The following is a 13914-nucleotide window of genomic DNA, read 5'->3' as shown; positions in this document are numbered from 1 at the left end:
TACAAACAATGCATTTTTAATATTATATCTGCTGTGGTGTTGCTCATGCATAGTCTAGGGCTGAAGGATAGTTCTAATTCTACCTGTTAATATGGAGCTATGTTTAATGTTGGTCTGTACTTTTAAGGCCACTGTTGAAAGATTTAATTCAGAGAAGTATTTTAAATAAGTACATTCTGGGTCAGTTAGAGGTCACTTGTTAATGGATGTTTCTGCAGAGTGGCAGCTGCTGGTAAATCTCTGGATCCTGTCCTCAGGCAGAGTGCAGGATATCAAGGTAGCATTCAATGCCATGTGTGGGGTGAGGGTTGGCATCCATGGGCTAAAGAGTGCCCAATGGAGGAGGCCACCAGCCTGGAAGGAAAAAAAGAGTAAAGCTGGGAAATAAGAATACTGGTCTGAACTGTTTTTTCCTTCTGAGAGGTTCACTCGACTTGGTGGAGGGAAAACCCAGTGCTGGTAAAATGCTGGCAGCTGTAGGGAAAGGCTGTTAGTTGGTCACTTCAGTGACTCAGTTGGCCTGTGGGCCGGAGAGCTGTTCACCATTTGCTGCTGCTGGCATGGTGGCACGGTGGCTGGAAGACGATGGGCATGCCACCTCCCCACACCACCTTTCCTTGCCATTTTACAGGCCATCCCCATCTCCCAGCCAATCCCCAGAGGGCTGGTAAAATTCAGCCAAAGTGTCAGGAAGTGACTGACTTGGTTGTTCCTTTATCACATGGTAGCTGAGGTGTGATAACCATGTGATAGATTTAAGATTTCAATTTAGATAGCTCCGGACACTCTGGAATAAAGCAAAGGGCAAAAATATTTATGAGAGACTTTCTAATATTTTTCATCCATATTAAAACCATTCTATTCTGATGGGATATATCCTTACCCTCTGGTTTATTATGGTGACTAGAAGGTGGCAGGAACAGCTGACTTGCACAGAATGAAAGCATGATGGTGTATACTAACAGGATGTTGGCTTTCACCAAGATGATGCTCTGTGCATGATTTCACACCAACTCCACTTTATGGGATTGGAACTCTTTTTGGTTCTGTAGCTATGCCATCAATCTTTACCTGCACGCTGCCCCATCAAAGTCCTCATTGAGTTCTGAGCAGCAGAACTCATCTGCCATCTCTCCCCCTGGAGAGCTGGCTCATGCCTTATCCTTTTTCCCGGTCTGGCTGTAGTGCAGTTGTGCCCTGTGACTCACTTTGTGCTGATCCCATTCTGCATTACCTCCTAAAGCATGTGCAGTGCCAGTATCTGAGCTGGTGGCAGCGAGTGTCAGATCAAGTGATGGTGCTTCTCCGTCAGACAATTCTTCTTTGTCATGTTCTTCATGATGAGGTTGCACAGACTGGCCAGCTGGCAGCTCTTGGGTATCTGAAAGTAGAAATGCAGAAGAGGAGGATTGGGATGAGGGGAGGGGGTTGTGTGGAAATCAGGCAGTCCATGGCTACACCATCTGTAGCTTTTACTTCATGCCAGGTTTTGTGATGAGGGTGAAGTGGAAGTTAAGACGGTACATAAGGCAGGAACATCCCATTACGTTGGATGCTCTCGGCAACCCTGTTTGCAATAATCTAATAATTCGCAGCATACTCTCCTCCAATGGGCTCAGGAGATGCAGGCATGTTGATCCCTGCCTGTTCTCTGCTGCTCCCTCCTGTTATGTGCCCTCCTAGTCCTACAAAAGAGAGGGAAGAGCATCAGTGAGTTTACTGCAAACTATTTGGGTGATGTGCCTGTCATAGCTGAATAGGTGACAGTATGTGGAAGCTGTGAGAAGTGATCGTGAGGCTTACAGCAGTGATATGTGTGGGAGGATGAGATGAAACATCTGAATGTTAGGCATGAGTCCTGATTGTTGAGGGGTGAATGACAGAGATGTTTGCATTGAACAACATGTGAGGTTGGTGGTGCAATGAGTAGGAGATAAATTTGCATTTATGCCTTTGTATAGCACTTTTCATAGCCACCAAATGTCTCAAAGCACTTTGTAGCCCATGAAGTACTTTTTGAAACGTAGTCACTGCTGTGACAGGGAAGCCTTGTGGTGTGGTGGTAGTGTCCCTACCCCTGGGTCATGAGCTCCAGTTTCACGTTCTACTTCAGGATTTGATGACCAAACTGGTTGATTAACAGGGTGTTAATCCTTTCAATACAACTAATGGCAGGTGGTAAGAGCAGGAGAATTTCCTGGTCAGCCATCCTGAAGGAGGCAATGACAAACCATTGCAGTACTTTGCCAGGCATAATCATGGACCAATCCAATGGAAGTCCATGGTTGCCAACACCCCCTGAGGGCATAGTATCAGGAGGAGGAGTCACTATTGTAATGTAGGAAACACAGCCACCAATTCAGACATACCAAACTCCCACAAGCAGCAATGTGATAATGGCCAGATAATCTATTTTGTAATGTTCTTTGAGAGATAAATATTGGTCAGGATACAGGGAATAAAGTCCCTGTACTTCTTCAAAATAGTGCCATGGGATCTTTTACAGCTACAAAAGCAGCAGATGTAGCCTCAATTTAACCTCTCATCTGAAACACAGCACCTCCAACTGAGCAGCACTCCCTCAGCCTTGATTGTTGTGCTCAAACTTGGGAATGAGACATAAACCCAGAGGTGCGTGTTTTTTCTTATTCATTTACGGGATGTGGACATCGCTGGCTAGGCCAGCATTTATTGCCCATCCATAATTGCCCTTGAGAAAGTCATGGTGAGCTGCCATCTTGACCCACTGCAGTCCCTGTGGTGTAGGCACATCCACAGTGCTGTTAGGGAGGGCATTCCAGGATTTTGGCCCAGTGGCAGTGTAGGAACAACAATATATTTCCAAGTCAGGTTGGAGTGGCTTGGAGGGGAACTTTCAAGTGGTGGTGTTCCCATCTATCTGCTTCCCTTGTCCTTCTAATGATAGCAGTCGTGGGTTTGGAAGGTGCTATCTAAGGAACCTTGATGAGTTTCTGCAGTGCATTTTGTAGATGGTACATACTGCTGCCACTGTTCGTCAGTGGTGGAGGGAGTGAATGTTTGTGGAAGGAGTGCCAATTAAGTGGGCTGCTTTGTCCTGAATGGTGTTACCAACTGAGCCATAGCTGACAGATATGAAGACCTTGGCTGCTCTTATGAGGTCATTGAACCTTTTGCGTCACTACAGCCAGGTCCTCAGGACCTGACTCCTTGCGTTGATCTACTTGGTTACCTGTTGCCCAGCATTTTGCAGTATATGACTGGAGAGCCTCATGGTCCCCTCTGGAAACATGACATCTCTCCTCCTTTCCAACTCTTGTACTCAAGTTTCCAGCACTGCGTCTGAGAAACTGGGGGCCCTCCCCTCTGACCTGTTGTTTCATTGGTACTCTTTGAGAAGCACTTCCTGAGGCAGTTACAACCCTGTCCTTTAAGGTATGCTAGCTGGCTTTAAGAAGTGCTGGCTGGTAGTAACCCATACTACCATCAGAGACACCCGGGCCCCTGCTGAGCAAGCAGCCAGTCAGCATCATACATTGTGACCCCCGTTACCTGACAGCTGGTACGATTGAGATTTCAACCCTTATTGTTCACCCAGTTGTTTGTAGATTCAGTTCCCATTTTATTTCTTCACTTCAGTCAGGCTGGGATGAGAAATCTCTTAGAAACTGTCCCATGGACAGTAGCCACTTGACACCTTAAGATGTATTGCTGTAAAAAAGACATGTCGAAGCTTTTCATCTTGCACTCATCAGGACACTTTGTAAGGATTCCAATATAAGGGGAAAACACCAATTTACGCTGTACGTGAAGAGAGTACTGATTGGTTGGTCAGTGGGCTCTGAATCCACTTGCCTTCACAGAATCACAGAATTGTTACAGTGTAGAAGGAGGGCATTCGACCCATTGTGTCTGCACCGGCTCTCTGAGCATTTTAACTTAGTGCCAATTTCCTGCCTTTTCCCCATAACCCTGCACATTGTTTCTATTTAAATAATCATCCAATGCTTTCTTGAATGCCTCAACTGCACCACACTTCCAGGCAGTGCATTCCAAACCCTAACTACTCACTGTGTGAAAAAGTTTTTTCTCACTTCGCATTTGCTTCTTTTGTAAAACACTTTAAAACTGTGCCCTCTGGTTCTTGATCCTTTCATGAGCAGGAACAATTTCTCCCTATCTACTGTCTCCAGACCCCTCATGATTTTGAATACTTCTATCAAGTCTCCTCTTAGCATTCTCCTCTCCAAGAAAAACAGTCCTGAATTCTCCAATCTTTCCTCATAACTGAAGTGTCTCATCCCTGGAATCATTCTCATAAACCTCTTCTGCACTCTCTCCAATGTGGTTCATATCCTTCATATAGTGTGGCACTCAGAATTGTATACAATACTCCAGCTGAGTTCTAACCAGTGTCTTATAAAAGTTCATTATAACCTCCCTGCTCTTGTACTCTATGCCCCTATTAATGAAGCCTAGAATACTGTGTACTTGAGAAACAGCTCTCTCTACCTGTCCTGCCATCTTTAATGACTTACGTACATATACACCCAGGTCTCTCTGCTCCTGCACACCCTTTATTTTATACTGTCTCTCCATGTTCTTTGTACCAAAATGTATCACCTCAAACTTCTCTGCATTGAACTTCATCTGCCACCTATCTGTCCATTCCACCAATGTGTCAATACCCTTTTGAAGTTCTGCACTGTCCTCCTCAAGTTTACAATCCTCCAAAGTTTTGTGTCGTCTTTGAAATCGTCCCCTGCACAACAAGATCTAGATCATTTATATATATATATATATATATATATATCAGGAAAAGCAAGGATCCCAATGCCAAGCCCTGGGGAACTCCACTACAAACCTTCTTCCAGCCTGAAAACTACCCATTAACCATTACTGTCTGTTGCCTATCCCTCAGCCAATTTTGTATCCACATTGCTACTGTCCCTTTTATTCCATGACCTATAACTTTCCTCACAAGTCTGTAGTGTGGCATTGTATCGAATACCTTTTGGAAGTCTATATACACCACATCAACAGACTTGCCCTCATCAACCATCTCTGTTACCTCTTCAAAACACTCCAGCAAGTTAGTTAGACATGATTTTCCTTTAACAAATCCATACTGACTCTTCCAAATCAATCCACATTTTTCCATGTAACTATTAATTCTGTCCCGAATAATTGTTTTTGGAAAGTTTCCCACCACCAGAATTAAACTGACTGGTCTGTAGTTGTAGGGCAAATCTTTACAACCTTGTTTGAACAAGGGCATAATGTTTGCAATTTTCCAGTCCTCTGGCACCTTTCCTGAATCTAGGGAACATTGAAAGATTATTGCAAGTGCCTCTGCAATTTCCACTCTCACTCCCCTCAATATTCTTGGATGCATCTCATCTGGTCCCGGTGCCTTATCAACTTTAAAGTACTGACAGCTTATCTAATACCTCCTACTTATCAATTTTAATCCCTTCTAGTGACTGAGCTTCCTCCTTAATATCCTTGGGTTAGTGGGGAAAAGATGGAGCTGAATTTTCCCAGCTCTTTGGAGATGGTTTGGGAGGTGAGAGGGCTGACAATATGGTGGGGAACGGTGTTGGATGGGAGGGGAACCTGATATCTTCCCACTTCCATGGTACATTGCCAACTGTGGGAACTTCAATGCTGCAGCTGTCCACTGGGTGGCCAATTGAGACAATTAATTGCCCAATCAAGAGTCACACCACACCGCTGGTCTATGTCTTTTACCAGTGTCAGAAGGGGTTACTGCTGTGTGGGAGACTGCCAGGCTGCCAGGGTTTACCAGCAGGTTCCCAGGGGGGAGGGGGAGGGGGAAGGTGGGGGGGGTGGGGGTTGGTGTTGCTCTTTGATGAGCACTTTGTGGCCCACAGAAGGGTCCCTTGAGGCAATGGCCACCCACACACCCAAGGTACCGCTGCCAGAGCAAGTTCCCTTCCCTGGATTGCCAGGGCCTACCTGCCTGACCCCAGCTTCCCCTGAAAATGCCTCTCCCTCATGATACAGCCTCAGCAGTGGTCATCACTGGGTCCTCAACTGGATATTGGCCCAAAATCAGATTGTCGATTGGACGCTACCAGCAAGATATTACCCAGAGACCTGCCATATTTGGCCCCGGTGATGGTACTTGGCCCTCTCTGACAAAATTCAGCAGATGATTTGTATGTCTGTTTGATTTCCAGATACACCTACAATTATAGGATCATAAAATGTTACAGCGTGAGGCTATTTGGCCCATTGTGCTTGTGACAGCTCTTCAATAGAGCTAGTTAATTAGTCCCAAACCCCCTGTTCCATAGCCCTGTAAATTCCCTTCAAGCATTTATCCAATAGCCTTTTGAAAGTTACCACTAAATTTGCTTTCAAGTGCATTCTAGATCATAGTAATTCACTATGTAAAAATAATTTTATGTTGTCTCTAGTTCTTTTGCCAATCACAATAAATCTATGTTCTCTGGTTATTGACACTTCCACCAGTGGAAGCAGTTTCTTATTATTTACCATTAATGGCTTGGAACATCTCTATCGAATTTTCTCTTAACCTTCTCTGCTCTGAGGAGAACTCTAACTTTCCAATCTTTCTACATAACCAAAGTCCCCCATTGATTAAATTGTTGTGTGGAAAGTACATGTGGATTTAGTTGTGAAAGTTCTTATACTTATCCTGCAGACACACAATGGCAAGACTCAAACATAGGGGAGAATTTTCCCCATGTCGGGTGGGCCATGCGGGAGCGGGCGTGGGAGGGCGCGGACCTGATCACTGCCCACGATCGGGTCCACGCTGCCATTTTACATTGGCTCACCCAGCATAGTTCACGACTCCCGTGGATAGCAGGAGTAGGCGGGCTACGGCAGGCGTGCACAGACTGCCGTGTTCAATGGCGACCCAGCGGCCTGTTTAAATGAAGGCCTGGCAGTCTTTGTAAGGCTGCTCACAATGGCTGGGAGAAGAGCACATCAGAGGGGCAATGTGCCTGATGCAAGTCCGGCGAGTAGGCCAGCGGGGCAGGCCAGGCCGGGGGATAGGCCAGCGGGGCAGGCCAGGCCAGAGGGTAGGCCATCGGGGCAGGCCAGGCCGGAGGGTAGGCCATCAGGGCAGGCCAGGCCGGAGGGTAGGCCGGCGGGGCAGTGTGCCCCTCCTTTTTCCAACGAGTGCCGAGCTGCCCTCCTTCTTCTGAGGGACGGGAGGCGGAGGCTTCCCCACTTGACCAAGTGTGCGTGGGAGGAGGTGGCCGAGAGTGTGACCTCCCATGACGTGGTGCGGTGCTCATGGGTCCAGTGCTGCAAAAGATTGAACGATCTCCTGCGCTTGGGGAGGGTGAGTACCATGTTGCCTCAAGTCACTTAATGCAGCTGTCACCCTTACCCCCAACATCCCCTCCCAGCATCTGAGTACAGTAATGGCATTGAACCCTTCATGGCATGTATCCCTTGCTGGGTATGCCAGCAGATATTGCCCATGCCCAGTTCACCCTGAAAGGGTTGAGCTAGGATGTGTCCTGCACCCGCAGCATGTGTGACATTGACACCCAGAGTATAGAATTGGTTTGAAAGTCAAGGGTCTGCACCTAGGCAGTGTGCTGGAACTGTGAAGCATGTCAAAATCAGGGTGCTGACATGCTGGGAGGGGAGCTTCCAGTTGGTGGGGCCCCAATCCGTCTGCTGGTGTTTGTGCTCCATGTGCTTGTGTCTCCTTGCTTAGTCAAGTGACACCTTGTGATGCCACATGTGAAGGAGGCAGCATTGGGCAATGCGGGGTTTGGGGGGGGTGCTCAGTCCTGGCTTGTTTGGGTGACTGTGCAGCAGCTGCAGGGTGACGAAGAACTGGAGTCCTGCAATGTCCCACTCTGACTGGGTTGACAGGGATGCGATGGGAATTCAGGTACAGGCTGGACTAATCAATGCTCCTCTCTCCTTTTCAGGAGACGACTGCACACAATGCCTCTGAACGAATGTGGACTGGCGGAGGCCAGGCCCAGGTGGCCATCCTAGTGGCTTATGAACAACTGACCATGGGTCTGGAGAGGTGCCATGTCCCCAGTTCCACCAGTGGCGGTAAGGCTGGGGTGCCTAGGGGAGGTATGTTTGGCAAGCACTCAGGTCACCATGTGTGTCCCAGAAGCCATGGCACTGCTGAATGCTCAGTGATTGAAGTTAGCAACATGGGTTTACTCTTGATTATAGAAGGATGAGCGCATAATGATCTGGGGGAGCAGCATGCAAGTTGACATTGCCTGCACCGTAACTAATCAAATGTCCTTTTTCTTCCTTTCAGCAACACCGGAGCAGGACCAGGAGGAGGAGGCAGAGGGTCCACCTCTCACCCCTGAAGTCCCAGAGCAAATCCACTCACCAGCGTCACACCATCTCAGACAGGAAGGCACCAGTGCAGATACTAGCACCTCAGTGCGAATTAGATATTTGGCTAGTGTCCCGGGGCATAGCAGTGAGGGCACTTCACACTCGCTTGAGGTGCGGGCAGAGACAGAAAGTGCCCAGGACACTGCCAGTTGAAAGACTGCTGGGGACCAGGTACTTGCTCGGTCAGTGGCTGATGATGTGCCTCTGGAGTCGTCCGTGAGGCAGCTAACGCTGGAAGTGCAGCAGGGTATGCAGGAGGATCTGGCAGAGACACACGAGGCAATGCATGGCATGGTGCCTGTGCTTGGGGAGTCCACACGGAGCGTCACCGATGCCATGAGCCTCATGGCTGAGTGCCATGCTTCCTCCATGTAGAGAGTGGTGACTCTCGTGGAAAGGGTCCTTCAGGAGACCAATCAGGGCATGCTGGGGTTGCGCTCAGACCTGCAAGCCCTCACAGCGGCATTGACCTCAGCTGGTTTGGGAGATGGTTTGGGCACCAAGTATACCAGCTTGGTGCCCATCCATCAACAGTGAGCAGGGAGGTCCAAAGCAACCTCATGTTAGTGCAGCAGCTGCCTGTTGTCACTGCAGGCTCCTCTCAGGGTGCTCCAGATGAGGGCAGCTCCTCTGCTTCTCTGCCAGTGACTGTGGCATCTGATGAGGCTGCGGCGACTGGGGAGAAGCCAGCTGTGGAACTGGCTGCTCCCTCCCAGGCGGGGCTATCAAATGCTCCGTGGGTTAGATGATGTCCGCCAGAGTCATTGAGGCCAACAGATCAGCACAATGAGCAGGCTGTCTCGGATGCCAGTGCCAGCGAGGGGATAGCACCTAGACGTAGCATCTGTTAGCATAAATTTAAGGCACCTTAGGCACACCATGGGTTTCTCACTGGTGCTTTTATGTTGGCCCATAGTAGTTTCTGGAAGACTTGGTGTGATGTCCAACATCGTTGTTTTTTTGCATCATGAAGTTACATTTGTTCACTCAATAAATTTTGACATGTTGCCATGTCTCAGGGTGATTCCTTACTTCTGCAAGTGGATGGGAAGCCATGATGTTATGAGTGAGTTGTCTGACATTGAGATTTATTGACAAGGGCCTTAGTTAATGTTATTATCCAGACTGATTTAGCACTCAGGTATCGAGTATGGAGCCTGCAGCCCTGGCGTGTGTTGTAGGTCCATCTGTGGGGTGCTAGCTGAAGGTTCTTTGGATTAAAGCCTCCTGGGTGTCCCTGCCTCCCTGGAGTATGCCCGGGTCAGCGTCCACCCCTTCGGCATTCTCCTGTGTGTCTCATCCTCGGATTTACTGCTGGACTCATCGTGTGCATCCGGAGCAACTGCGTCTACATCTTCCTCGTCCACAGCACTGCCCCTTTACAGCGCCAGATTGTGGAGAGCACAGCATGCAACCACTATCAGAGACACATGATCTGGGGGGTATTGGAGTGCGCCCCCTGAGCGGTCCAGGCTTTGGAAGCTCACCTTGAGAAGATCAATGGTTCTCTCCACCACAGCCCTTGTGGAGGTGTGGCTCCTATTGTACCACTGCTCAGCTTCTGTTCTTAGATGGCGGAGAGGCATCATGATCCACTTTCTGAGGGGGTAGCCCTTATCACCCAGCAGCCATCCATCCAGCCAGGCTGGAGCACTAAAGCGCCCCAGAACCTGGGAATGTCTGAGTATTTAAGCGTCGTGGGAGCTCCCTGGGTACCTTGCACACACTTGTGGAATCTGCATCTTGTGATCACACACTATCTGCACGTTCATGGAGTGGAAGCCCTTCCTGTTGATGAAGGCTCCAGGCTCACCTGCTGGCGCCTTGACGGCCACATGTGTGCAGTCTATTGCACCCTGGACACGGGGGAAGCCAGCAATCACTGCAAAATGTCTGGCTCACTCTGTCTGGCTGACCCCATCCCAGCGATAGTGGAAGAAAGTCAGTACCCGCCTGAACAGAGCGTCCATCACCTGCTTGCCACAAGTGTGGACAGCTGATTCGGAGACTCCGCAGAGATCACCCACTGATCCCTGTAAAGAACCGGAGGCATAGAAGTTGAGGGCGGCTGTGACCTTTAGAGCCTTGGCATGGCGTGTCCACCCACACAGTTTGCAGAGATCTCAGGGCCTATCATCTGACAGATGGAGATGACTGTCTCCCTTGAGAGACAGAGCTTCCTTCGGCACTGGACCTCAGACATATTGAGGTAGCTGCTGCACCGCCTGTATAGCCTGGCAGCAGGATATTGGCGTCTCCTGCGGCCCCTTCCGCCTTGGACTTCCTGTTGGCCCTGCGCCCCTTGTGCCTCTCCTCCCAAAGATGGCTCCCCTGGAGGCTGAATGTGGACCTTTGGCCTCCTCCCCCTTCTGGCCCTGCCTTCCTCCTCAGAGGAAGTGCCTCCAGTGGAGAGCACAACTCCCATTCCCAGGCTAAGGGAAGGCTTCCTGGAAGCTGCAGGCCCCAAAAATGACCTTTACTGTAGAGTCCTGACCAAGGCTTTTACTCCTGTCCAAGCAGCCGGTATGAGTTTTGAAGCATTCCTGCTCACTCAGGCAAGTATAAGTAACTTTCACACTTAAATATCTGAAAGATCACATTTGCGACCTCACTCACCCCTCTTACTCCTCCGTGTATGAGGTTTATACAAATGTCGCCTATGCACCTGCCCATTGCACCCATGTGACGCCCAGAAGATTGCACGGGCTGTGAAAAATCGAATTCAATTGCTGCCTCAAGGGCCTTAACTAGCCTGTTAATTGATTCGAACTTATAGCGTACCCACCTTCCAAAATATCGCGATGGCACACGGTGACTCCAGGACACACGACCGACATCGCCACGCATCATTTTATGCATTTCCTGCACGCCAACAGGAAAATTCTGCCCATAATAACGGTTGCTTGGGTGAGGTATGGGATATACTATATGCCAGCAAGGTGTCAAATTCCTTCAGGAAAGTGTTACAATCCCCTTGCAGACCAATAAATTTGAAATAAAGTATTTGAATTCCAACTTAAAGGAATCGCACAGCAATATTTTAATTCTTAAGATTTTTACTGTAACAAACTAAAATCAACAATGACTAAACATCACTTAATAGGCAACTAAAACTCTAAACTACAGGAAGATAATTCCCTTATCAGCTGCTTAACACGACTGATACCCCAACTCTGACCACCTACATTAGAGCATGCTCTCTGCAGAAAGTCTTTCCATAAAACAGTCCAAAGTCCTCCCAGCTTCGAATGGGTTTACTTCTCTCTGTTTTGCTGAGTCATAACATCCAGTAAACCATTGAAAATTGAAAACCATTGTCTTTGGTGTCCTGAGAATTCCCAATCCAATTTCTAACAGTAAGGCCCACCCCAGAGATTGCTTCTCCCTGCCACACCAAGACAAATCTTCAAGGGGCCTTAAATTTCCAGGAGATCCCTCTCTTTGACCAGAGAATGTCTTCTCACCTGCATTCTATCTGGAAGCCAATAGAGAAAAACAGCCTTTCTCCCCTCTCTCTCTCTGTTCAAAGTCTCTGAGACAGTAAGCGGTGAATTTTTGCGGAGTCGGGCTGACTGCAGAGGCCTTTAAAAATGGAAGGTGGGACTCGAATGCAGAAGTCCTGCCCCCATTTCTATTAGATCTGATTTTTGCTGAATGGGGAAGGAGGTGGGGTATGAATCACAGGCAGGAAACCTGAACTCAGCAGGGTAATTTGAAATTAGCGCTGAGTTCAAACAGACTCCATTTATATTGTTCCAATTCCAAATATTAAAAATGGGACACAATTTGAAGCATCTGAGGTAGAAAGTGTTATTTGTTTTCTGATGTACAAGAAATGTCATTGTTAAGATACAATATAGTGAATATGCTAGGCATGGCAATGATGCTTCAGAAAATATAAACTGTAATAAAACAGAGATGCATCAAGACCATTATTGACTACATCTATTGAAGATTATCAATAAGCCCTGCTAAAATTTAGTATGGAATCATAGCATGCTCTCCCACTTTGTTACCACATATTCTACGGCTCTTTCAAGAGGCAAGATTTACCTCACCAGTGTAACTCTATTGATTCTGCTATGTCTACTTCAAGTATTAGGAAACAGAAGATTTACTGACTAATGGGAGAAAAGATTAAGTTCCCTCATTCAAGGTTTTAATATGTTTCAGGTTCAAGATATTGCATTCCAGCTACTCATACAGAATGATAAGACACATTATAAGTCAGGCTATGAAGACTGGAATTTAAATCTATCACTGAATGAATGAGGCTGTTGCAGCAGGCAAGAGATCTATTACATACCTGGCGCTTAATCACCAGAAAATTGATGGAATCTCTTGTTGTTTTTAACTTTGTGTTCTAGGTGATGTAGGTTCTCAGCCAATTTCTTGGAAGAATAAAAACACAACACTAAACTGCCCACTAGTTGGGTCCAGCTCGTCATCGATAGGCATTCTCATTCAGAGAGGTCACAAGGGTTGTTGGTTTGAGAAAGGGATATATTGCTATGGAACAGTGGTGCAGTAGTTCTACAGGTTGGTAGCCATGGTATGATATGGGGCATTACCAGGAAAGAATCTAGCCCCTGCAATGTTTGATCCAACACTGCTTAATATTGACAGAAGATTAAAATAGTGTAATTGTGTGTTCTAATTCCAAAACCAAGTCGCCACTTTGATCAAAAACTGAAAAAAATGAAAAGACCTTTTCAGCATTAGAAGCTGGTATAAATTTTGTGAGTAAAGACTGGCAATAAATCAATTGAACTGAAGCTTCAGAAGAAATTGCAATCTTTGATGATTCCAAGCTCATTGGCTCAGAATTGATGGGAGAGAAAAGCGTATATACGGCTGCTTAAAACTTTATTTAGCTGCTTAGCTCTGCTTAACATCGTCCCTTCCTAGCACTAGCTCTATTAGTTAGAACCCTTAAAATTCAAATATGGATCACATACGATTTTGGTCTGATAGTTGTATTAAAATCCTTTTAAAGTCCCAGGTAGTAAACTGTTATGGCTCTGGGACCTGTTGCTACGTTTTAATATATCATCCAGATATATCAGCATTTTTATTGCTTAAAGTGTTAGAATTGCTCTGAACCTCCTACCTTACTGGAGCCATGTCCAATTGCTCTGTGCAGTTCTGATAATGTCTAGAGTTTTTATGGTACCATATATTCTAGAAATAAAATCTTATTGTTTGGCATAAGGTGAACTTTGGGATTTGATACCCCAAACAGTCAATCAATGATTGTTTTCTCCTTTACAGGTTGACCGGACTGAAGTCATAAAGAGTAACTTGCATCCAGTCTTCTCTAAAGTTTTCAATGTGGATTATTACTTTGAGGAGGTTCAGAAGCTTCGATTTGAAGTATATGACATTCATGGCCACTGCAGTATTGGTACTCGTGATGATGACTTTCTGGGTGGGGTGGAGTGCACCCTGGGGCAGGTAAATACTAAAAGGAGAGAAGTTCTATCACAATTCTAATTCTTACAAGGCTGCATTGATATTTTAATGCTTTCCTTCCCCGCCACATTAAATTAG

At 46.9% G+C, this 13914-nt stretch overlaps 1 protein-coding gene across 1 annotated transcript in view; it reads left to right on the top strand.

Annotated features, from left to right (window-relative positions):
* cpne7 (copine VII) overlaps window positions 1–13914 on the top strand; it is a 192549-nt gene that overhangs the window by 40144 nt on the left and 138491 nt on the right. The window contains exon 2 of the mRNA XM_041191819.1: window positions 13636–13818. Coding sequence (XP_041047753.1) covers window positions 13636–13818 — 183 coding nt within the window. The remainder of the gene's footprint in view (window positions 1–13635; window positions 13819–13914) is intronic.

This window comes from Carcharodon carcharias, chromosome 7 (assembly GCF_017639515.1).
Source record: "Carcharodon carcharias isolate sCarCar2 chromosome 7, sCarCar2.pri, whole genome shotgun sequence".
NCBI classification, from domain to species: Eukaryota; Metazoa; Chordata; class Chondrichthyes; order Lamniformes; family Lamnidae; genus Carcharodon; species Carcharodon carcharias.
The sequence above is the reverse complement of the archived record's forward strand: the minus strand, read 5'-3'. Positions and strand labels throughout refer to the sequence as shown.